The sequence below is a fragment of the Sabethes cyaneus genome, chromosome 2 (genome assembly GCF_943734655.1).
Source record: "Sabethes cyaneus chromosome 2, idSabCyanKW18_F2, whole genome shotgun sequence".
In the NCBI taxonomy this organism is placed as follows: domain Eukaryota; kingdom Metazoa; phylum Arthropoda; class Insecta; order Diptera; family Culicidae; genus Sabethes; species Sabethes cyaneus.
In genome coordinates this window covers 137248720-137273543 of record NC_071354.1, presented here as the reverse complement: position 1 = coordinate 137273543, position 24824 = coordinate 137248720, and the positions used below count along the sequence as shown (strand labels likewise).

General features: G+C 38.2%; 1 protein-coding gene across 7 annotated transcripts in view; it reads right to left on the bottom strand.

The window, feature by feature from the left end:
- Window positions 1–24824, bottom strand: part of LOC128738463 (triple functional domain protein) — a 114651-nt gene that overhangs the window by 28010 nt on the left and 61817 nt on the right. For all 7 annotated transcript variants that reach the window (XM_053833621.1, XM_053833623.1, XM_053833624.1 and 4 more), the window contains exon 8: window positions 1763–2021. In XM_053833621.1, coding sequence (XP_053689596.1) covers window positions 1763–2021 — 259 coding nt within the window. The remainder of the gene's footprint in view (window positions 1–1762; window positions 2022–24824) is intronic.

Sequence of the window (24824 nt, the reverse complement as noted above, 5' to 3'; positions counted from 1 at the left end):
GATTTTATGCATCAAACAGGGATGTAAGAAAATCGGTTCTAGCGATCGAGGTCATAGAAGCGATCATATTCAAATTCATTGACATCACTACTTGTAAACGACAAATACTTTGTCGCAATCTGTACAGATTATGATAAACCTCATGTCAAGTCATGTTCATTGCATGGTTGCGTTGAGAAATATAACTGATACAGACGATTGGTTGTGTGCAGGGTATGAATACAAACAACATGAGTAACCTTGTTTCTCGCAGCTAGGTAAGATGCAACATTATGATCGACTGCTGATACTGTTTAGAGAACAAAATCTTATGAGCAATGCTAAAGATTCACTGTTTGTTATGCACTGTACGGATCGTGATATGTGCCTGCGGCGATAGCTCGCAAATTTGATCAAAATCACTGATTTTTCATCCCTGGCATCAAGCCTTAAGTTTAAATTCTTTTTCTTCTAGAATTAATTAATCTTGATGATGATGATGATGATGATCGACCACAAACTCAATCTAAAACACAAAAATGCACAAAACTCATTGCAAACAACTCTAATTAAATTTTTTAAAACGGTAGTTTTTAAAAAACGACAGAGGGGACGGTAGAAGAAAGGAATGGAACAAAGGTGTTGATAGTATCCAAACATAACGGGACAAGACGCGAAGGACAAAGAGCGGAAAAATTAATTAAGGGAGAGTCGTTGAAGCAACGCAAGAAGTTCTGTACCATACCTCTTTACTCAAGTGGAGGGATCTGCGGATCGAAACAAGCTATAATCGGAACCAATTATAGCCGGATTCGAACCCACTTTTCCTCCCAGGCTATGTGGATCGCCAGTATTGGTGAACCTTCGAAGTTTGAACCACAGCGGAGTGGGTAAAAAGGAGACTTTACAACCCCTTTATTAGGTTGCGCGCACTTCAAATACCATCAATACACGGCGGGTACCTCTTCCTTCCGGTTATTAAACGAGTTAGATTACACTACTCTTTACTCATTTTTTTAAGTTAAGAACGCTTCAGATAATTCAGGGCGAGACGGCCACAGGCTGCGAGTCTTGCCAGTGACCTGCCGTGGGAAGTGATTCCGCCCGCAAAAATCACATTTAGATTTATTCAGTTTTTTAAGGAGCATACTAAGTGCCAATTAAAAAGTATGAGTCTAAAATTTTCCAAAAAGCAAAAGCAATTTTAAAAAGTGGTAGTAGCGGGGGATATTCATTTGCACCGCAACAAAACCTAATTAAACGTTATATTTAACGCCGATTTCTGATATGCCGCATTCAAGGGTTATATATTCCGCGAAACGCGCGTAGTGGCGCCAGGTACCTACCCAGGTAACCAATAAGCACTAGTATAAGCAGTAAAATAATCGTTAATTAGCATCCCTGGCGCTTTATACTACAGGTTGCTGTTTATCAGCCTTTCGACTGCACATCTGTTTTAAATTGGCATGCACAATTCTAGCTGCAAATATGAATTGTCAGCATTATAGAAGCGCTAGCAGTAAAGTAGCCGCATATTTTGCCAAAATAGTTTTTAAGTAGCATTTAAGGTGACTTAAATGCTTATTAGCTTGCATTCAAATTGCATCGGAAATGCTTATTGGCTACCTCGGTAGTTTCAGCGAACTGTGAGTGGTGAATGAAATAAAAATAGGAAACAACGGATATAGGAAAGATCGTGATAATAACGATTATCAAGCTTTTTTTAGCGCCTTGGAGATAAGCAATAACAATACGTATATGAAGCCTTGAATCTGCCACTTACCTCCCAATGCATCGGCATCGCGTTGTTTGTTGTTCAGCTTGCTGTGTGATGAAGGTAGAGGTTTGAGAACCGAAACCGGTACAAGGCCCTCCTGACTGTCGGTTGAGTTGATCGGCAGCCGCACTAAGCAAAATTCAGGTGCTGCAGCACAGTTCATATCGACGATCTCCACTTGAGCGCCTTTGGTAACAGTTAGTTCTGAGGTTCCCTGGGTTGCAGAATAATCCGCTATCACCCACGTTACTTCCGTTAAGCCACCCTGAAAGAAGCAAATAGATAACAATAAGTTGTTAATTTGTATCGCCGACTATTATTTCAGAAAATTTATGTATGGTTATAATTATCATGGGTCGATAATAATAGTTTCTAATTTATAATATATTTGAATTTATTTTTAACGGACGATTTAAAGCAAATTCCTAACTACCAATTAAGTCATCATATTTTTACTTGAACGGCTTCACTGTACCGTTGTACAAAAATATAGTTTTGGCTTAAGAAGATATTCTTTAATGCCCTTAAATAAGAATAACTTTACAACAAAAAACTCAATCATTAACGTTACCAAACGTATTACACATGTATTTAGCAATGTTGCCACATATTCATCTGAAAAATCTGGCTTGTTAGTATGAAAAAATACGCAAGTCTCAAATTACTTATTTGTTTGATATTTTATTTTTTCATTTGTAATCGGCAATCCGTATCTTAAAAAATCTGTATAAAAAAATCGGAACATTGGGTTGTTGAATTGAAAATCTTTTCGACCGTAAGAATTTCATATTTAGCTTAGAAAAAGGCATCGATACCTTATGAAGGTTTGCCTCCGAAGAACAAAACTAGGCAAACGATTTACGATTGTCCCCTAACATCATTGAGCACAGCCAATGAAATAATCGTGCACACTTGAAAGGCGATACTGCCCATGATATCGTTTCTTTTCTGGCTACTAACTCACATTATCCTAGCCGACCAATAAAGATAAATTTATTCGTAACCCATCACCATCGTCTACCGTTCTACGGGAATCAAAACAAGCGGATATAAACAGGACAATACCTGACAAAGAAGTAAAATTAGCGCCAATGAACGGGAAAATATCGATTCACCTGTTTATGTTGCTTGCTTGCTCTCGGTAATCGCTACGTCTATAAACAACAGCTACTATCGCTTAAAACATACAGCTTGACAACTCATCACAGCCTCATTATCCACTCATTCGTAATAAACTGAAAGTATTTAGGTAGCGGACCATACTATTTCCCGGAGATGACCAGGATGATATTGGGGATAACATGCAATTGCAATATATTCTTGTATTATGCATTATATAGTGTTGAATAAAAAAAATGATAAAAGCATTACGTTACAACCTAGATAACACAGGATCGTAATATAAAGTTCACATTAAATCGTATCCTTGTCAATTTTACATTGGGATTGTATAATGATTAGAGTATGTCAAAACAAAGTGAACAATATGTTGTTTTGCAGTCGTGCGTGTCCTCATATACAACTCATAACAGTGAATTATAAAGCTGTACAGATGATTGCAATATTAAGTTATGCCTTAATCATATATTCGGAAGTATTAAGTTGCGTGTTCTAAAACCACGCACTTTGATGACAATTTATTATTTCAAAAAGTTGTCTTATATCGAAATAGTCTTATGTTGAGATTGCATTAGCAGTCGCTAATTTTGCTCTGTGATGTGCATTTACGTTTTTTGAACTATTTATTATTGTTTGAGCTATTAGTTTTATTCCATTTTTAGGATTATTTTGAAATAATGAACATTTTCATGGCGGAATTAGAATGGAAAATTACTATGTCAAAGGAATTTGTCTTATATCGAATTGTCTTACATCAGTCTTACAGGTTGTTTTATAACGAGGTTGTACCACTAAAAACGTTAAGATTTTCTTCGTGACTTCCGACCTATAAAAATGCCAAATGCAATTGTCACGGTATTGCCATCGGCAATGTGAATTAAAACACGTTGGTTTAACTCACAGTCTCTATAATTTCTATTCAAAAGTGTATAGGAACAATCCAGTAAAAGATAACATAAAAGCTGAGGTACAATGCACATAATCATTAGACTCTTAGAAATATAGATATACTATATGTATACATATGACCTATTTTCGACCCATCTTTCTGTTATTTTGAGAAAAAGGGCGGAAACCCAATTAAGTAGCTTGAACTAAAACTTAGACTTAGATCATTTAGAAACGGAGCTCTTCACTTTGGCGATAACAGCGCTCCCAGTGATCTCATATGCAAGCTGAGTAATTCGGAGTCAGAATTAACGTATTTTTTATAAGAAAAGTTTTACAGCTCCTAAACAAGCAAGGATAGCGGTATACTACATTCGGCAAAGTTGTGTATTTTTACTATTTGCACAACTTTATGAAACATGCAAAAGTCATACAACAACTACAAAAAAAGTTGAAATAGAAAAACTGATTTTGACGATTAACATATAAGAAATAGGATTTTTCTATCTTCGCTGAAGAGATAGAAGGTTACGGTCTTCAGCAAAATTTCTTGTAATAATATGCTCTAAAACTTTACAGAACTCATCAATGTGTTATATTGAAGCTGAAAAAAAAATAAATTTTTTATTTCACTTTCAGGGGGATTATTCAAAATTTGAATTTCACCAGACGATAGAACTTTCAATTCCAAGAAACTCTCCCAAAGGTTCCATAAACCTAAAATCAAGTTTTCCTACTCAAAATTCTAATGCGCATGTATTTTTGGTTTTGGGCAACTGTGAAGCCCCACAGGAATATGTTCCGAAATGGCCATGCCCTGGCAAAATCATCAGACAAAATCAAAACAATGAAAAATGACCTTCTGGAGTATTTTCATGAATTTAGACACCCATATTGCCAGTGTTGAAACCAAACAGTTTTATGGTCACAGGAGGTTCCACGGGAACTTGTCGTAGAATGGCCATTCCTAGGATATATCATTATATTGTTTTAAAACAATGAAGAATGACCTTTCGGAGTAATTTGAAGAACTTTGGACACCCATATTACTATAATTACATCCAAAAATATAAAAAGTGCTTTAATTCCGGAACGCATCCTAGGAATGCCGGATTCCCAGGAACCAGATGAACCACTTCCGGCTCTGATGTAACCACACTGGAAGTGGATAAGTTCCTGAATCTTTAGGCGGTAAAGTGTCCGAATCGGTCAAAACTTTGCCAAAGTTACAAGCGTTTCAATTTGTGGGTACCCGGGTACCCTTGTTGAGCACTTAAAGGGTAAAAAATTTCGAAGCCCCCCATTCCACCCCCTTAAGTACTACATGCAAACTTATTTTATGAAAAGTTGCAATTTAACTGGTTCTTAGATGTCACAGAGTTTCAGTATCCTTGATCAAAGAAAACTTTAGAATTTCATACTTTGAAAGCTGACCAGGTTCCCGGGTACCCTGTCGAACACATAACGGTTAAACATGCCTGTAGGCGGGACAAGAGAGCCGTTTATTGTACGACATTTCTCACCGCCTTAATGATGCCAGGGTGAACACTAAGATTCCGCTAAAGGACGTAGCTGGTTAGTTACTAACTGACCCTATAGAACACCTTAAGCGATAGACTGAACATTTTGAACAACTCTTTCAATGCTCTGCAGAATATTGAAGCAGATCAACAAATTCCAGGACTCCCAAGAATTCCTTCTAATCGAGGCTTAGTACGAGGCGTTCTCGTGTAGGTGTAGCACAATGGTTTATTGTCCGACCCTATAAGGGATACTGCTGGTGTGAGACAGGGCTGCGATATATCACTGTTGCAATTTCTCGTCGTTAGAGATGAGATATTAAATGTAGCTATTACCAGTATACCAAATTGAGCTAAATGACCTTGACCTAGCCGACGATATTGACTTGCTCGCACAACGCGAATCGATATACAGATCACGGTAGATGACCTCTCCGGAAGCTCTCGGGCAGCAGGTCTTGCAGTAAATATAGCAAAGAATAAGTCTATGGTAGCAAACACTGACTATCTCACCAACTTCACAATAGCGGGACAACAGGTTGATTGAGTGGTCCCCTAGGCAAAGTCTCTATAAAAATGGAACCCTTTCAATACCTTGGTAGCCAGACAACGTCCGATGGTGCTATCATGACTGATATAGCCACACTAATCAGGAAGGAGTAGGGGTACGTTTCCATGTGCAAAACATCTGGCGCTCAAACCAGATTACTCTAGATACAAAAATCCAAATTTTCAACTCAAACGTTAAAGCCGCATTGCTGTACGCCTGCGAAACATGAAGCGCATCAGCGGAGGCAACGCAAAAACTGAAGGTATTTATTTCACTGCCTGCGATATGTCATTCGTGCCTGGTGGCCTAACAACTGGATATTCAATTAGGAGGTTTAACAATCCGCAAAAAACAATGATGTAGAAGAGGCAATCCCAGGAGCTCTTAGCGACGCAACTTAGCGAAAGACACTCAGGCTGTTGACAAAAACCTCTCTTAGCGACAGGTGAAAGCCATGGCGGGTAACCGTCGACAGTCGACAGTCTAATTTCATTCCTTGTTCTCCCGGACCAGCGGACACGAACCAATAAGTAAGTAAGTTTGATTTTAAAAACATTTCTGCTTATTATTGATTATTTATTATTGATCAAATCGTCATACGCAATAAAACGTCGCTCCTGTAAAAACACACGAGCCATAATATTTGACATTTTAGTAATACATCGCACGTTTTGTTTCCGCACGTTCACGGTAGAACCAAAAGAACGTAGGGTAAAGAACTAGTTTCAAGCAGTCTAAGCGGGTCACTGATTGTTTTACCTTATTACAAGCGATGGGTTGACTAAGTGGGGGATATCAGCATACCAATCTTCTTGCTATCTTTAGTTCTTCAAGCTGTTACCATTGAAAGACACTATTGTTGAGCTAAACTTTTGATTTTTCGCTTTAAAAGTTGGAGCGGCGGAACTAATTTTGAACACACCGAGCCAATTTTCACTCGCAAGGTGCTTTTTTAAGCAATCCTGAAATCTGATTTTTTTTACGTCCCCTTAAAAAATCCCTCGAACTTTTCCCCCTATTAGTAAGTTCGCGTTCCTATCCGCGACCAACTAATCGGCATCTGATGCGTAATCGGCATAGCGTATCGGCATAGATGCGTAAAATGCCATCTGCCTAATTTGTTGATCGGGGCATACACTCACCGCACCGTTCGGCAAACGGTATTCGTCGTCTCTTTTATTCTCTGGTGTTCTTATGGGAAACTGCGAGTTTGACGTCTCACTCGCTGTTCATAAGGATGGTGGGAGAACAAAAGAGGTAAACATATAGCAGTATAAACGATCCGACTCAGAACAGTATTGTCAAAGCAAATAACATTGAAACACATCGTTGCTTTATTAAATCACTGAGAAAATCTTCGAAAATTATTGAAAAAGCTGTCTTTTGTGTTGTTTTTAATAAAGAAAAATTAATTATGAACATACATTTCTCTTGAAAGTATTGAACCACGTTTTCACCATGGGAGGTTTCAATTAATTTCAAACTTAAAATTCTTATTTCCAGAACCGAAACAGTGTCTTGGCAACACGATAGTTCATCAGTTGTGCTGCAGCTGCTGCTAGTGGTGAACAGGTTCCGTCAATTCAGAATTTGTTTTCAGTTTTGTTAGAAAATAATAAAACTTTCGGCTAGTGACAAAGCGTTAGAAAAAAAGAGTGTGAATAATATGGTATGTGACAATTGAGTGCTTGACTTTCAGAGTGGTTGTAATCAGTGCTGAAAATTTTATGAATTCGTTAGTAGCGAGGTGGCGATTGCTGAAGAGCAGCTGAAAAATGTACGTTTTTGGACAACAATTTTTAATTCATCATATTTCTTGTCGGAAACCCAGTAAATTGTGTTTGTGTGAATCAAATGTATGGTTACGTGATTTGTGAAGATGATTCTATCAAAAGATTTTGAAAATATGAATAAAAAAGTGCATTTTCCGATCATTTATGTTCAACTAATTAAAATAGGTAACACTGCTTAACTCGTTCCTTACCCTACGAAAAAACGCGCGATGTATTGCTGAAATGTCAAATATTATGGCTCGTAAAAATCTAGATAGGAGGGACTTTTGCACTGTCAAATGGCTTCTGTGGGTAAATATAGAATTCAGCATGAAGGCAGGGTAAATGAGGGGCCTGAGAATAAATTCATGCTAAAGTCACTTGACATCGAATGGCTTTATTCTACTAAGATTCGAACCCACGACCACTCGCTTGTCAAAGCAGACTCGGTAACCTTGCGGCTACGGAGCCCCTTTTTTGTTTGGTTGGTAAAAGCTTAAAAAAGACTTTTAAGCTTTCTAAACGAATCACAGCCGGAAAAAACGAAAAAGAAGAGTAAAAGTTAGTTGATAAAATAAAGTTTTGTATTCTTACTCTTTTTTCCGGTTGTGTTTTGTATGCAGAGCTAAAAAGTTATAAAAGTCTTTCCCTTTCTTTACAATGCTAACTATTTGCCACAGATAGTGTGTTTACCAAGCTTCGAACAAAGAATTCCCTTAGTTTTATACCTTGGGAAAAAAAATCGGTTACACAGATTACGGTCAAACGGTGTTGTTTAATGTGTTATTCAAGAACGAATTGCAGTAAACAATATAAAGATGTTTTAACAATATGCTCATATTAAACAATTAGGAACATTATTATTTCTGGTGATTAAAAACTTATTCAGTTCACACCAACTACCAGCAGATGAGGAATGTCTAACTACTTGGTAATCATCGAACCAGAGGAAATTCACGCTTTTTGGTGATCAACAGAGCCATATCTCTTACCGTCAATACCCAAATTTCTTCGAATTCAGTACAAATTAAAAGTATCATTAATATTATAACGCTACTCCCGTATTTATTCAAAAAGCTGAAATTAATGAATCTATGTCTAAAATTTTAAAACAAAAATTTGCTGGTATCAATTATTAGGCCACTGCAAATTATATTTTAAGTTTTTCCCCCTCCCCTCTGAAATTGGCATGAAAAATGGGGGAGGGGGTCTCAAAAAAATAATTTGTCGGATATAAGTCAAAATCTATACCTATAAAGAAGGATTTCTGTCTGTCTGTCTGTCTGTCTGTCTGTCTGTCTGTCTGTCTGTCTGTCTGTCTGTCTGTCTGTCTGTCTGTCTGTCTGTCTGTCTGTCTGTCTGTCTGTCTGTCTGTCTGTCTGTCTGTCTGTCTGTCTGTCTGTCTGTCTGTCTGTCTGTCTGTCTGTCTGTCTGTCTGTCTGTCTGTCTGTCTGTCTGTCTGTCTGTCTGTCTGTCTGTCTGTCTGTCTGTCTGTCTGTCTGTCTGTCTGTCTGTCTGTCTGTCTGTCTGTCTGTCTGTCTGTCTGTCTGTCTGTCTGTCTGTCTGTCTGTCTGTCTGTCTGTCTGTCTGTCTGTCTGTCTGTCTGTCTGTCTGTCTGTCTGTCTGTCTGTCTGTCTGTCTGTCTGTCTGTCTGTCTGTCTGTCTGTCTGTCTGTCTGTCTGTCTGTCTGTCTGTCTGTCTGTCTGTCTGTCTGTCTGTCTGTCTGTCTGTCTGTCTGTCTGTCTGTCTGTCTGTCTGTCTGTCTGTCTGTCTGTCTGTCTGTCTGTCTGTCTGTCTGTCTGTCTGTCTGTCTGTCTGTCTGTCTGTCTGTCTGTCTGTCTGTCTGTCTGTCTGTCTGTCTGTCTGTCTGTCTGTCTGTCTGTCTGTCTGTCTGTCTGTCTGTCTGTCTGTCTGTCTGTCTGTCTGTCTGTCTGTCTGTCTGTCTGTCTGTCTGTCTGTCTGTCTGTCTGTCTGTCTGTCTGTCTGTCTGTCTGTCTGTCTGTCTGTCTGTCTGTCTGTCTGTCTGTCTGTCTGTCTGTCTGTCTGTCTGTCTGTCTGTCTGTCTGTCTGTCTGTCTGTCTGTCTGTCTGTCTGTCTGTCTGTCTGTCTGTCTGTCTGTCTGTCTGTCTGTCTGTCTGTCTGTCTGTCTGTCTGTCTGTCTGTCTGTCTGTCTGTCTGTCTGTCTGTCTGTCTGTCTGTCTGTCTGTCTGTCTGTCTGTCTGTCTGTCTGTCTGTCTGTCTGTCTGTCTGTCTGTCTGTCTGTCTGTCTGTCTGTCTGTCTGTCTGTCTGTCTGTCTGTCTGTCTGTCTGTCTGTCTGTCTGTCTGTCTGTCTGTCTGTCTGTCTGTCTGTCTGTCTGTCTGTCTGTCTGTCTGTCTGTCTGTCTGTCTGTCTGTCTGTCTGTCTGTCTGTCTGTCTGTCTGTCTGTCTGTCTGTCTGTCTGTCTGTCTGTCTGTCTGTCTGTCTGTCTGTCTGTCTGTCTGTCTGTCTGTCTGTCTGTCTGTCTGTCTGTCTGTCTGTCTGTCTGTCTGTCTGTCTGTCTGTCTGTCTGTCTGTCTGTCTGTCTGTCTGTCTGTCTGTCTGTCTGTCTGTCTGTCTGTCTGTCTGTCTGTCTGTCTGTCTGTCTGTCTGTCTGTCTGTCTGTCTGTCTGTCTGTCTGTCTGTCTGTCTGTCTGTCTGTCTGTCTGTCTGTCTGTCTGTCTGTCTGTCTGTCTGTCTGTCTGTCTGTCTGTCTGTCTGTCTGTCTGTCTGTCTGTCTGTCTGTCTGTCTGTCTGTCTGTCTGTCTGTCTGTCTGTCTGTCTGTCTGTCTGTCTGTCTGTCTGTCTGTCTGTCTGTCTGTCTGTCTGTCTGTCTGTCTGTCTGTCTGTCTGTCTGTCTGTCTGTCTGTCTGTCTGTCTGTCTGTCTGTCTGTCTGTCTGTCTGTCTGTCTGTCTGTCTGTCTGTCTGTCTGTCTGTCTGTCTGTCTGTCTGTCTGTCTGTCTGTCTGTCTGTCTGTCTGTCTGTCTGTCTGTCTGTCTGTCTGTCTGTCTGTCTGTCTGTCTGTCTGTCTGTCTGTCTGTCTGTCTGTCTGTCTGTCTGTCTGTCTGTCTGTCTGTCTGTCTGTCTGTCTGTCTGTCTGTCTGTCTGTCTGTCTGTCTGTCTGTCTGTCTGTCTGTCTGTCTGTCTGTCTGTCTGTCTGTCTGTCTGTCTGTCTGTCTGTCTGTCTGTCTGTCTGTCTGTCTGTCTGTCTGTCTGTCTGTCTGTCTGTCTGTCTGTCTGTCTGTCTGTCTGTCTGTCTGTCTGTCTGTCTGTCTGTCTGTCTGTCTGTCTGTCTGTCTGTCTGTCTGTCTGTCTGTCTGTCTGTCTGTCTGTCTGTCTGTCTGTCTGTCTGTCTGTCTGTCTGTCTGTCTGTCTGTCTGTCTGTCTGTCTGTCTGTCTGTCTGTCTGTCTGTCTGTCTGTCTGTCTGTCTGTCTGTCTGTCTGTCTGTCTGTCTGTCTGTCTGTCTGTCTGTCTGTCTGTCTGTCTGTCTGTCTGTCTGTCTGTCTGTCTGTCTGTCTGTCTGTCTGTCTGTCTGTCTGTCTGTCTGTCTGTCTGTCTGTCTGTCTGTCTGTCTGTCTGTCTGTCTGTCTGTCTGTCTGTCTGTCTGTCTGTCTGTCTGTCTGTCTGTCTGTCTGTCTGTCTGTCTGTCTGTCTGTCTGTCTGTCTGTCTGTCTGTCTGTCTGTCTGTCTGTCTGTCTGTCTGTCTGTCTGTCTGTCTGTCTGTCTGTCTGTCTGTCTGTCTGTCTGTCTGTCTGTCTGTCTGTCTGTCTGTCTGTCTGTCTGTGTGTCTGTCCGTATGTTCCTTATAGAATCGAAAACTACTGAACCAATCGGCATGAAAATATGCATGTATAGGTTTTTTGGGGCCAGGAAAGGTTTTAGTGATGGTTAGAAACCCTTCCCCTCACTAAGAGGGGGGCTCCCATACAAATGAAACACAACTTTCTGCATAACTCGACAACTAATCAAGCAAATAGAACAAAATTTGGCATATGGGTGTTTTCGGTGACAAGAATTTATTCTATGGTAAATTGAGACCCCTCCCCTCTTTATAAGGGGAATTATAACTCCTCTCCTCTTTAAGAGGGGGGGCTTCCACAAATTTCCTCATAACTCGAGAACTAATCAAGCAAATGGAACCAAATTTGGCATGCGAAGGTTTTCGAGGGCAAGACTATTTTCTATAGTAAATTAGGACCCCTCCCCACTTTAAGAGGGGGGGCTCCTGTACCAAAGAAACACAATTTTCCACATAACTCGAGAAGTAATCAAGCAAATGGAACCAAATTTGGCATGTGGGTGTTTTTGGAGACAAAAATTTTTTCTATGATGAATTGGGATCCCTCCCCGTTTTAGGAGGGGGGATCCTATACACATGAAATACAAATTTCCTCATAACTGAAGAACTAATCAAGCAAATGGAACAAAATTTGGCATGTGAAAGTTTTCGAGGGCAAGAATATTTTCTATGGTGAATTGGGACCCCTCCCCGCTTTAAGAGGGGGGGCTCCTATACAAACGAAATACAAATTTCCTCATAACTCGAGAACTAATCAAGCAAATGGAACAAAATTTGGCACGTGGGTATTTTTGGAGACAAAAATTTTTTCTATGATGAATTGGGACCCCTACCCACTTTAGGAGGGGGGGCTCCTATACAAATGAAATTCAAATTTCCTCATAACTCGAGAACTAATCAAGCAAATAGAACCAAATTTGGCATGTGGAGGTTTCTGGAGGCAAAAATATTTTCTATGGTGAATTAGGACCCCTCCCAACTTTAAGAGGGGGTGCTTCTACACAAATGAAATACAAATTTTCTCATAATTCGAGAACTAATCAAGCAAATGGAACCATATTTGGAATGTGGGTGTTTTTGGAGGCAACCATTTTTTCTATGATGAATTAGTACCCCTTACCTTTTTAAGAGGGGGGGCTCTCATACAAACGAAATACAAATTTCCTCATAACTCTAGAACTAATCAAGCAAATGGAACCAAATCTATCATGTGGGTGTTTTTGTAGGCAAGAATATTTTCTATGGCATATTTTCTATGGATTTCCCCACTTTAAGAGGGGGGGGGGGCTCCTATACAAATGAAAAACAAATTTCCTCATAACTCGAGAACTAATCAAGCAAATGGAACCAAATTTGATATGTAAGTGGTTTTGGACGCAAGATTTTTTTCTATGGTGAATTGAGACCCCTCTCTTCTTTAGAAAGCGAGCTATGGCCCATCTCCTCTTTAAGAGGGTGGGCTTCCATACAAATGAAATGCAAATTTCCTCTTATCTCGAGAACTAATCAATCAAATGGAACCAAATTTGGCATGTGGGAGTTTTAGATGGCAGAAATTTTTTCTATGGTGAATTACGACCCCTTCCCCTTTTAAGAGGGGAGCTCCCATACAAATGAAATTCAAATTTCCTTATAACTTGAGAACTAATCAAGCAAATGGAACCAAATTTGGCATGTGGGAGATTTTGGAGTCTTGAATTTATTTTACGATAGTTAGAGACCTCTCACCCCTGTGGTAGGGGGATATGGACTCTCACACAAATAAAACAGCAATTTTTGCGAAACTCAAAAACTAATCGAACTCGAGAAATTCGAGACTCTTCCATAAAATATTAGCCAATACAAGACCACAAAAACTATCTATAGTAACACTAGATCATTCAGGACGAGACGGTCGCGAGTGTTGCCGGTGACCCGCCGTCGGAAGCGCCGCCCACTGGGGGGCTTGCAAAACTCGAGATTGTGACAAAGATCATCCGAGATTCATGATTTATGTACAACACAGGTTAATTTGTGGGAATGCGAAGTTTGTCGGGTCAGCTAGTATTTATATAAAATCAATTGCCCGTGAGCTCTACAGCCTAAAAAAATCGAAAAATGGGTATTAACGCTTCTAACACGGAACAGAAATGTAAATTTCAAACAACGGAATTTCCGAAAATCGACAAAAAAAATTTCATTCGATTTTGTCTCTTCTCGTATTTTTTTGCATGGAATAACAAATATATAAAAAGCAAGTATAAATTTAGTTTTCACGTTTAAACTTTAGTAAACATTCTAAAAACGCAGTTTTTTTTGCTCGATTAAAAAAATCTTTTTTTTCGCCCCGTCCCCGTCTTTAGTTGGCCAGCATTTGAAGGACAAAAACTTTTTTAACTATTTGTAATGGCCTTGCACAGCTAGGCAAATAGGCATGGCAACAAATTACAAATCTATGAATTTTCGTTATTTTGTTAAATTCGCGACTAGTAGAATTAAAATAAATTTAATGAATCACATAGCAATTGTGTTACATTTTACATTGTTGGTCATATGTCGTAATTGAAACACTGATAACTTCACTTTTTAAAACGGTAGTTATAGTATCCAAACAGAGTGGGACAAAACGTGAAGGGGAAAAAGCGGAAAATTAGGTAAGGGTGGAGGGTCATTGAAGCAACGCTTAGAAGTATGTGCACCGTTCCACTTTTACAAAAACTGGGGGGATGCGCTGATCGAACTGAGCTATAATGGGAGCCAATTATAACCGTATGCCAAACCTTATTAAAGGTTTATTTCAATATTTAACATCCATTAGAAATGATACTATAAAATACTTTACTCTTTCGATGAAATTATAGGCGGGTTTTGAAGTTTAGTATTGACTGCCATTAAATAACATTAGTCCATTAATATAGCATAAAATAGTGCAATAATATAAAAATAGCTTTATCAACTAGATATGATTAATTACTGGCTGTAAATGATCTTTTTAAATAAAAACATTACAATAAAAAGAATTATTATATCTATACAATTACTTTTCGGAAAAACCGGAACGATCCTGGTGAATCGATGGTATGCTGTCGAGCAAGAGTGGCATGCGAGGTGATGCTGCTTTGCCTAAACCATGGCAACGAAATTTTTCGACCACTTTTCTTGCTTGATCCAGAACCGCTACCGGTGCTATTGCTCTGACTATTTCCTCCAGTAAAATTGGAGAAAAACGATAAAGGACCTCCGCCACTACCCCCACTGCTACTACCGTGCCCGTCAGCAGCATCCGGCGATTCGCTACCATCCCTATCTATATTGCTGGACTTTAACATACTGTCAACGCAGTTTCGGTAAACATTTATATTTGTGCATCAACAATGGCTTCACTTAAGCAGTTGTATTCTTTTTAAACACTTTTCGACTCTTCTCCTGGGTGCAATCGATGTACAGCATTTTCTCACTCACTTTAATGCTTTCTGGAACTGATATGTGCCTCTAGAATGGACAGTTATCACTGGTATGTACATTTTCTTCTTTTTCCTGTTATTTACTTCACTAGGAGCAAGTGCTTCTCTTCTTTGGGTATTCATTTCCGGTATTTATTCTCATCGATGAATTCAATTGAACTGCAATATTGCACACACGACACTGCGGCAAAACAAAATCAAGAATAGATCTATCTGTTTGAGATATTTTCATGAAATATCACAATAATGTGAAGGTCATAATTATTTCATTACGATATCGTTGCACATTTAAGATATAGTGCAGTCATCAGACAAGCCTTTCTTTTGGAAATGGCATCATTACTTAGGCTAAATTTTTTATACAATAATGTTACGCATACAATTAAGCATCAAAATACATACATATAGTGCAAAAAAGGACTGTTGTACCTGTATATCTACAAAAAGAGTTTCTTTTGTTACGATGATACGTATGATTTTAATGATACGTTATCTGTGTGAGACACGTAAGCACAAATAATGGCAAAAATAATTATTGTTTGGCTAGTTTTAAATCAAGATTGTGTTACATGAATCAATATTGTACTATTACGAAAATTCAGCGTGTTAGGTTTTTTTTGCATTGCTTCGTTCAACAATTATTGTATACTAAATTTGAACAATCAAAATCACAATCGCTCATCTGTAGCCAACCAGTTGATGATGGCAGTTCATGATCAACATATATTCATTACCAGATGTGACAAGAATTTCTTTTTATCAATGTATGTTTAAATTGTCAGTTATGGTGTGTTTGATTTGATGGTGTGTTATCATAAATCTTCCTCAATAGTGTGAAATTCAATACTGCAAGTTTCGTTGGAATGACCCCAATTAAAAATTTATAACTTAATGCGATAGCGTACAATAGTTGGCAGCGCACTTCAGTCAAAATAATTCAACCCTAATGACAATTATCAATCAACAACACACCGATCGATCATGCTAGGCAGTTTATCATATTTTCTTTACCCGCTCGATTCTCAGTTTCCTGTCTGTTATTTCCCGCACTGTCGTCAACGTCAGCACAACACTTGAACACAATTGTCGTTGTAGTTGGTATATCTTATGTACCGTTCTAAAGTATATTTGTGTGAACGTGACTGATTGCATTCCGTTATCGGAAGGCAGTTTGTTTGGTGTGGTCTACCTCATTGCGGCATGATAAGCTTCTCCAATGGGCACTACAACAAAATGTGATTCCCAGCGAGCTACCCTAGTCAAACATATACTTCAAACAACGAGTAAACCGACCACGATGCATTATCGGCTATATTCAAAATGACACGTTTTGATCATCATTTTATAACTAAATATATCAACTGAGCGTAAAAGCATGAATCTGCATTATGTCTTCAATACAATCAATTCAACATACAATGTCAACAAATAACATTCGAAATGAAAATTTCAATAAATGTAAGATTTGGGTTTCAAAGAGGATCAAAGTTCATAAAAATCGTTTCATAATTTATTTTAATGCATACGAGCTAATGCTAATGGAACGAGAATATTATCTAAATTTTTGAAGAAAAAACAAAAACAACACGTTAACACATTCTTTGCAAATCGTTAGTCATTGATTTGACGTTCTAACCAACCGACTTCTAAAACATCAGTTGATGTAAAGGACAATTGCAGGTAACTGTAATAGCCTCTTCACCTTTTTTAAATTCGAATGTTCAAAGACTCGCCTGTTATAACAGCGTTACTTCGGGGTGCTCCAGAGAATTATATGCTCAAAGTGAATGGTAATTTCCCAATAAGGCCATTGCAAATTATTTTTAAAATTTTTGTCTCCCCGCCCTTCAAAATTGGCTCAAAAAAGCGGGGAGCAAAAAAAATTTGTTAAACTTGAGTAAAAAGTTTGTGTATAAAATCTATTATTTGTGGGTTTTACAGCTTAAAGAACTTGAAAAAAGAGTTTACGAATTGTTAACGCTTAATGTAGTTTCCGAAAATAGGCAGAAAAATTCTTTCGATTTTGACTCTATTTTGGAAAGTTTTTGCATGGAAAATGAAAACGTATATATGAAAAGTAAGAAAAGATTCGAGTTTCACGATTAAACTTCCAGTAAAAATTCCTAAAAATCATATTTTTTTGCCTGATTAAAAAGATCTTTGTTTTTTTCGCTATACCCCCCCCCCCCCCCCCCCCTCTTCAGTTGCCCAGCATCCAAAGGAGGACAAAAAATTTAAAAAATATTTGTAAAGGCCTAAAATTGGCTGATATATAATTATAATGAACATAAACATTGTTCGTGACAAGAAATTAGCACTGAGGAAAAATTAAAAGTACCCAGTAGAAACAGATCTGCCAGTAATTTTCAACAATTGTAAAGTTACTTATAATGAAATCAAAGATAATTAAATCACGTCAATATCACCACCCTAACAGACATGTTTCGCATACGCTCTGTACCCCGCAAGCGAAACGTAGTTGACAAACAGGGCAAAGGTGGGACACTCGCGGTCGAATGAAATAGTAGACAAACTAATGATTCTACTCTCTTACGTTCAATAGTTTCTATTTTCTCGCCGCTTGATCAACTGGAAGTGCAATGTAAACAGCAAAGTGTGAATTCAAGCGTAATTTTCAATGGATACAATGATCGTTTTTGATTAGGTAAAATGTGAATAAATCTTATTCCGTGCTTTCCAGATTGCTAGTTAAGAACTACAGTGATGTTTAACTCTGGAGTCATTGACAGCTATGTCAGCTAAGGAATTTGTTTTATATCAAGGCAAAAATTATCTTATATCGAGTTGTGTTATATAGAGGTTGTTTTATGTCGAGGTTGTCTTATATGGAGATATCCCTGTACAGATTTTGGAAAAAATCAAATTAAAGTTAGGGAAGAATCATATAGTACAATATTTTAAGTACGAATATTTTGTATGTATATTGGTATGAAAATGCGTACAGATTTGTAGCACTGTTTACGTTGGGTTGTATGTGGTTATATGTAAAATAATCTAACTGTAATTTTGCTTATAGAGAAAATGAATGTAAAATAATTCAATCCCATCAATACAGCCATCCAGTAACGATCAGAAACAAACGTCTCTAAAAGGAACATTTGCTCATTTGTGAAAAGGATTCTCCCACATTGTATTGTCTATTTGTGACATAAGAATTGAATTGTCTATTTTAGTGACATAAGGAGCTACTGGAAGCTATCAAATTTGTAGCAAGTATACTTTATCGAAAACTTTTCAGGCAATTTTATTTGTAAAATAGGAAAGTACATCCTCGCAAAATCGAATATGACTTTTTCTATTTTATGTTGAATGCAAAGGACAGAAAGCACACAAAAAAGATAGGTTAGTCAGCACAGCATTAATTCCAAAATAGTTGGTCTTGATTCTCAAGTAATTGCACTATCGTGAAAAACAAATGAAAATATCAAAATATTTCGTTTCTAGTAATTATCACCCAGAGAGCGAAAATTTCCCTCTTCACAATTTATTAGCACTTCCACCAGTTATTTTTCTTTGCCGCTTCCGACCCACTCACTCCGTTTCTACTGTACTCGCATAATTTTTCACACCCTACTTTGTTTGCAAAAAAGCTGTGTTTTCTTGAAGTTTTCCGGTTATTGCCAATCCGGAAATGACATATTAGTATGAGATAACTCCAAGGTTGATCACTGATTCGCATTTGAAGTTCTTTTGCACATTAATAATGCACTATCAGAAAACCATTTTCATTCCTATTTTCGTGTTCAAAACAATTCTTTGCACTTTTGGCGACATCCTTAGTAACTTTCGATGATAGTGACAAATAAAACGAATTTTCATGGATCCGCCGAAATTCGCGAATACGAGGAAAAACCAAACACATTCTATTGAGTCGTCCTTAGGCCCACGTACTTGTAACCAGAGCCACTACTAACACATATACACTCAAGTTAAGGTTCTTTTTCACCAGTAGTCATCAATGATTAAAAGCGATGGAAATAATATCACCAATAACTACATATTCTCACAAGAAGCAAAATTTCTGTTTTACTTGCAAGAAAAATAACCTACAACATGAGGTCACTTATCAGAAGGGTCACGTATTACTTAGTATCGACATGATTAACGCGAGACAACCGATCAAGCATGGCCCTGTAAGAACACTGATTTATGTGTACTTGAGGCTTTGTTAGAAGCTGCGAAAAAATCAAACGCAAACGAATATCCGTTCGGGATCAATCGCTACAAGCACGGTACAAATAGTCGACCCAGAGCAAGAAATAGCCGGAGCTCTCAATACTCTATGACAGAATATCGTGACGTGAGCTGAGTAGACGGTTGCCCACGATAAAAACCCGGAGAGAAGAGAATAAGTACCTAACCCTATTTTCTTTTCTCCTCTGTACGGCGGTGAAGCGAGGACTGAAAATGTATGTCATATTGAAGAAAACATGCGTTACATCTCTGACTGACGCTCATTTTCTCCAAATTTTTATCTCTCAGTGTTTGGTATAGATAACAGAGTTTATTGAAGATGTGATAATATTATTGATATTATTTTAATAAATTTAAGTTATATTTTCCAATGAGAAATCGAACGATTCACCACATGAACATAATATGTAATATTTCAGCTTTATTGAAAACATTAAATTTTGTATTCGACAATGCTATGGTTTAAAGGACCAAACTTTACCTTTACTTATCGATTTCAAACTGCTTTGTTGAAAAAGTTTATGCAACACACCCAAACGCATGTTATGTGGTGCGATTTGTGTTATAATCTACTTCAGTGTAAGCTTTATTATGACTCTAATATTACCCGAACCATTTCTAACTAAATTATATAATTCAAACATTAGCATGCAAGTGATAATCTTGAGCCTAAATCATATTTCAATTCTTAATGAATTCAGGCTACTGTTTACTATTAATCCAGTATGCTAGATGGTACATCTCGGGTTGCAGACGGTCGTTCCGCAATATACTGCTGTACGGTGAAAAGCAGAGCATCGAGTGGGTGAGTACGAAATCGAGATACAGTGAAAAAAATTGTCAACGCGCATACTACATTGAGCATTACATCTGGTAGAGAATGAGCTTTTGCTCATAATCCGGAATCAAGAGCGAGAGAATATTGCTTCGAATATGTTTGATGGGATGTGGAAAACAACATTTCATATCATGTAGACGCCATATCCACTTGGATCACTATCAATGCGAATACAGACATTCAAATCGCCGGATAATTAGCCTGCATATTTAATACTGCTTGGTTACTGCCATGGACTTTCGCAGGGATGTAATACCAATATAAAAATTTGGCACCTAATGTGTGTCGTCTTTGTTAATAAAATCGAGATCGTGCCAAAATCGAGGCCTTTTTTGATATGAAAAAATTAAATGTAAATGCATTAGAAATTGTCTAAATATCAGTTATCAACGATTTTTCCACGATTACACTCATTTTATGTTTAAAAAGACCGACAAGAGCTATCCGTCCGATGCGAGGAAGTTTTTGACATCGGTGCGGTAAGACGTAGTCCTACGCCAATAAAATATTATTGTTCGAAACATTCTATAACCACAAACTTTTTTGTATAAACATACTGAGGGTATCATTTTTTCGTCATTTAGAAAATGTATGCGAAAACTGCTTGATATTTAAACAAATTTTTGGAAATGAAATATTTTGTGTGTCCAAATACGAATAGGGGAAAGTAGTCAACAATGAGACAGTATGAATAGTGAGAAAACTGCGCCATAAAGCATTCAAGATCCATGATATTTTTCTGGAATGTGTAAAGTTTGTAAACCTATATTACATAATGTAGTTTAAGAAAAATTTAGACTCTTTTGACGTAGGACTACGTCTTTCAGGAAGGTAGCTGGTACAGGGGGTAAATCCAAAAAATCGAAAAATGCGAGCGTCACGAAAAATGAAAGATTTTGAGCGCTAATAGCTTAACGGTTTCCAGATCGATTTTAAATATGTTTACGCCAATCAATCGGAAAATTTTCTACGCATCCACACCAATGAAACCTGTTGATTTCAAAGTACGTACCTACTATTGAAAAATTGAAAATAATGAAGCATTGTCCAACTGGAAATCCACGCTTCGTGATTGGTTGAAGATTCTTTACGATGATCTAAACCTATACCAATTTGATATCTGTGCTTGGGAAATAAGCCAAAACAAGTGACAAAGCTTCCTCATCTCAACAAGATTTCATAACACCGCGACCATTTTGATGTCCTTGCTTGGGAAGTACGCCAGAAATAATGACAAAGCCCTCTCGTGCCAACAAATTTCTTTCGAACGCGATTAAACCTTGTCCAATTTGATGTCTGTGTTAGGAAAGTGTGCCAGAAAAAACGACTAAAGTCCACTGTTTCAACAGATAGCAAATTCTTTACGGCGAGTCGATTAAACTTAGGCGAATTTGATATCTGTGTTGGAAAAGTGCGCTACACTGCCCATGTATTTTTTCGGTTCTACGCACTCTTAACTATGTTGTTCACATGCCCAATACTCAAACAACATATGTTTGTTAGAAAATATTTGAGAAATTTAGTAAAATTGAGCTACTCTGCTATTGGTTTCACGTAAGGCTAATGATTGATGTAATTCCCCGCATAATCAATCAGCATAGTAACCTATTTGTTTTTGTAGCTTTACGCCAAGTTATGGGAATAATCGTTCAAAAAAACAGTCTGTTTATTCGCATAAACTGGCGTTCGCATTTTTTAAACACAATAATGAGGAATGAATCATAAAACCGCATCAGTCCTGTTTTAATTAATAAACGCTACTGAATTGACAGATTATTCGATTGAAAAAGTTTATAGCAAAGATTATATGGTTTTTAACGTTTTTCACGATAAAAATGCGTTTTCTCAACAATCATGGTGCTGGTCGTTACGTCGATTATGCATCCATGGGCAGTACAGCTGTAGTCTTCGGTTATAATTTAATTCTGTATGTATGCGCATGTTTGACATTTCATTGGAAGTGTAGTGAAAAGGTGTGCTGTTGATAAAATGGGATTGAATTGGTAAAATTCCTTCAACGATTGGTGATAAAATCTTTGATTTCTGTAAGGTAACAGGAAAACATTAGCGTGTGTTCTTGATTTTGTTAAATTGTTTCCAAATGCACATAGAAATAACTCTGAAATATACATCGAGGATTGGACGTATACAATGTTACTATTTTGATAAATGTTACATATAACACATGTAGCATGTATTTATGCTGCATATAGTATGTATACATGAAGAATCGAATGATTGCATGCATGGATACATGCTACTATCACTACAAAGAGACTTTTACGTAGTCCTGCGTCACCTACATAAGGCTTGTTCGCGAGAAAATCTGGACACCTCAATTTTGCAATAAAACAAATTTGCTAGAAGTTTAATCCATGAAACAATTTAATATCTGGACAGTTAGGTGGATTCGCCTCCTTCGGTACAATATGGACTCCATTAGCATCATACCATTCCAAAACATTTTTGACGTAGTGACAGGATGCTAAATCAGGCCAATACAGCGAGGGTACATCATGGCTGTGTAGGAACGGTAACAATCGTTTCCGCAGGCATTCTTCACGGAATATTTCCTTGTTAACCGTTCCCGTAGTGATGTAACTTTAGCTTGCTCGAGCACAGCTGCACATGGCCTGCCAACCTAAACATTTTTTGGGGAACTTGGCTTTCTTCTTTGTCCTAAAATGCTCTGCAACGCCATTCCGTTTCATGGCAGTGTAAAAAGACATACCAGGAAGCTGTTTAAAATCTTCTAGGACATACGTTTCATCGTCCATTATAACGCATGGAAACTTCGTTAAATATTAGCGATAAAGCTTACGAGTGCGTGTTTTGGCCGTCGTATTTTGCTTATCATTACGGTTTGGCACAGTCCTCACCTTGAAAGACTTCATGCCTTGTCGTTGCTTAGAAGTGTGCACGAATGTTGGCGGCATCTTTATTTTATGAGCAATGGTACGTACAGAAAGATCTGGGGTGACATTGCGATTCTCGTTTCGAGTGATTTTGGTTCGTTTCGCCCATTCGTTTAACGTGGTCGAAACGAACCAAAATCACTCGAAACGAGAATCGCAATGTCACCCCTGGTCTCCTTCGTAATATTTGTTTTACCTTCGCATCCTTGTGGTGGTTCCTCAGATCCGTTTTTGTACTACTTCCCTTCTTCCTAGCTGTTGTCAAGCGAGTATCAAACGATTTTAAAACACTGTGAACAGTGCTTGGAGGAAATCCAAGCTTTTTGACAAGTTTTCTTAACGAGAGATCCGGATTTTCGTTGCGACCGCACACAATTGCTTTTCGCACCTGCTCTTCTTTCGACGCAATTTTACGCTGAGCGCTTGTAATATAAACAAGTGTTATATTTTCAGAAAGAACAGACATACACCTACCACTCTGCAAAATATTTCATTCATTGTTAATGTATTCCCGAAGCTGTGTGTGTTTAGGGGTGTCCAAATTTTGTCGCGAAGAAACCTTATACGGTCGTGTCTTGTACACAACCCTTCTGATTTTATAGAAAGAAACAGCATTAGGCTCGATATCGAAGGGGCCTTTGATAATGCTTCTTACTTATCAACGGCAATGAAGAAAAGAAATTTGATAACTATATGGTCGAATGGATCCGCAGCATGCTCACACATGGACAAATCACCTCAGTGCTGGGAGGGCTGTCAACAATGGTGACTGCAACTAAAGGTTGCCCACAAAGAGGGATTCTGTCACCCCTGCTTTGGCCATTATTAGTTGATGATCTTCTGAGAAGTTTAGAGGCAAATGGTTTTGAAGTTGTGGGTTTCGCTGACGATAGTCATTATGGTTCGTGGAAAATTCGACGACGTGATATCAAATAGAATGCAAAAGGTCTTAAACCATACACTATCTTGGTGGAGTAAAAAAGATCTGGGCATCAACCCTTCAAAACAATAATTATTCTTTTCACTAAGAAGAAGAAACTGGAGTTATGTCTACACCTTGAGGAAGTCAGTTAAATATTTGGGAGTAATCCTAAACGCTTAACTATCTTGGAATGGACACCTGAATTCAATAATTAGCAAGGCAAACACTGCCCTATGGGTATGTTCTAAAATAGCCTCAAACCAAAATTGGTTTCGTGGGTCTGCACCGCCATTGTGCGATCTAGGAAAACCTACGCCTCATTGGTATAGTAGTTAAAAACTAAAGAAACAATGACCATTAACGTCGAAGTTGAACAATCTTCAACTATTAGCATGTAGGGCCATAACTGGCACAATGAAAGGCACAACTTCAAGGGCACTAATGTCTATCCTCAACTTGTTACCTTATCAACATGTTCAGTTGAAGGCTAAGAAAAGCGCTCTAACACTTAAACGATAGAAAAAATACTTGACGGGGATGAAACCGGCCATTAGAGTATCCTGAATCTTTCGCCTGTAGATCCAGCTAGGGAAATGAACAGTAATTTGATGGAACCTAGAATCAATCAAGTTCTATAACCTCTGTCTTACAAGGAAATACAGATTTGCTAATATCTGAATTTTCACTGACAGCAAAGCGGCAGTCAAAGCCCTTAAAGCTTTTAAGTGTTCCTCAAAAATTGTGTGGCAGCGTACAATCGCTTAACTAATTTAAAAAAAATGTATAACGTTAACCCATTTCCTCCCAGCGTTGCGAAAACGCAACGCACTTTCATTCGATTCTAGAGAAGGCCCGGTTCAAGACATCAACTTGGACCCTGAGAAACAAAGAAAGATTGGGAAAAAGTATAATCGACCTGTTTTTGCTCAAAGGTCAGATGTTACATGTAACATAATTACAGCTGTGACAAAACAACAGGTTTTGCTATTTTTCAGACAGTTAAGAAAAAATGTTCATAAAACTTGATTTTACTTCTATTAACGCCTGAGCTATCAATCAGTGTTAGTA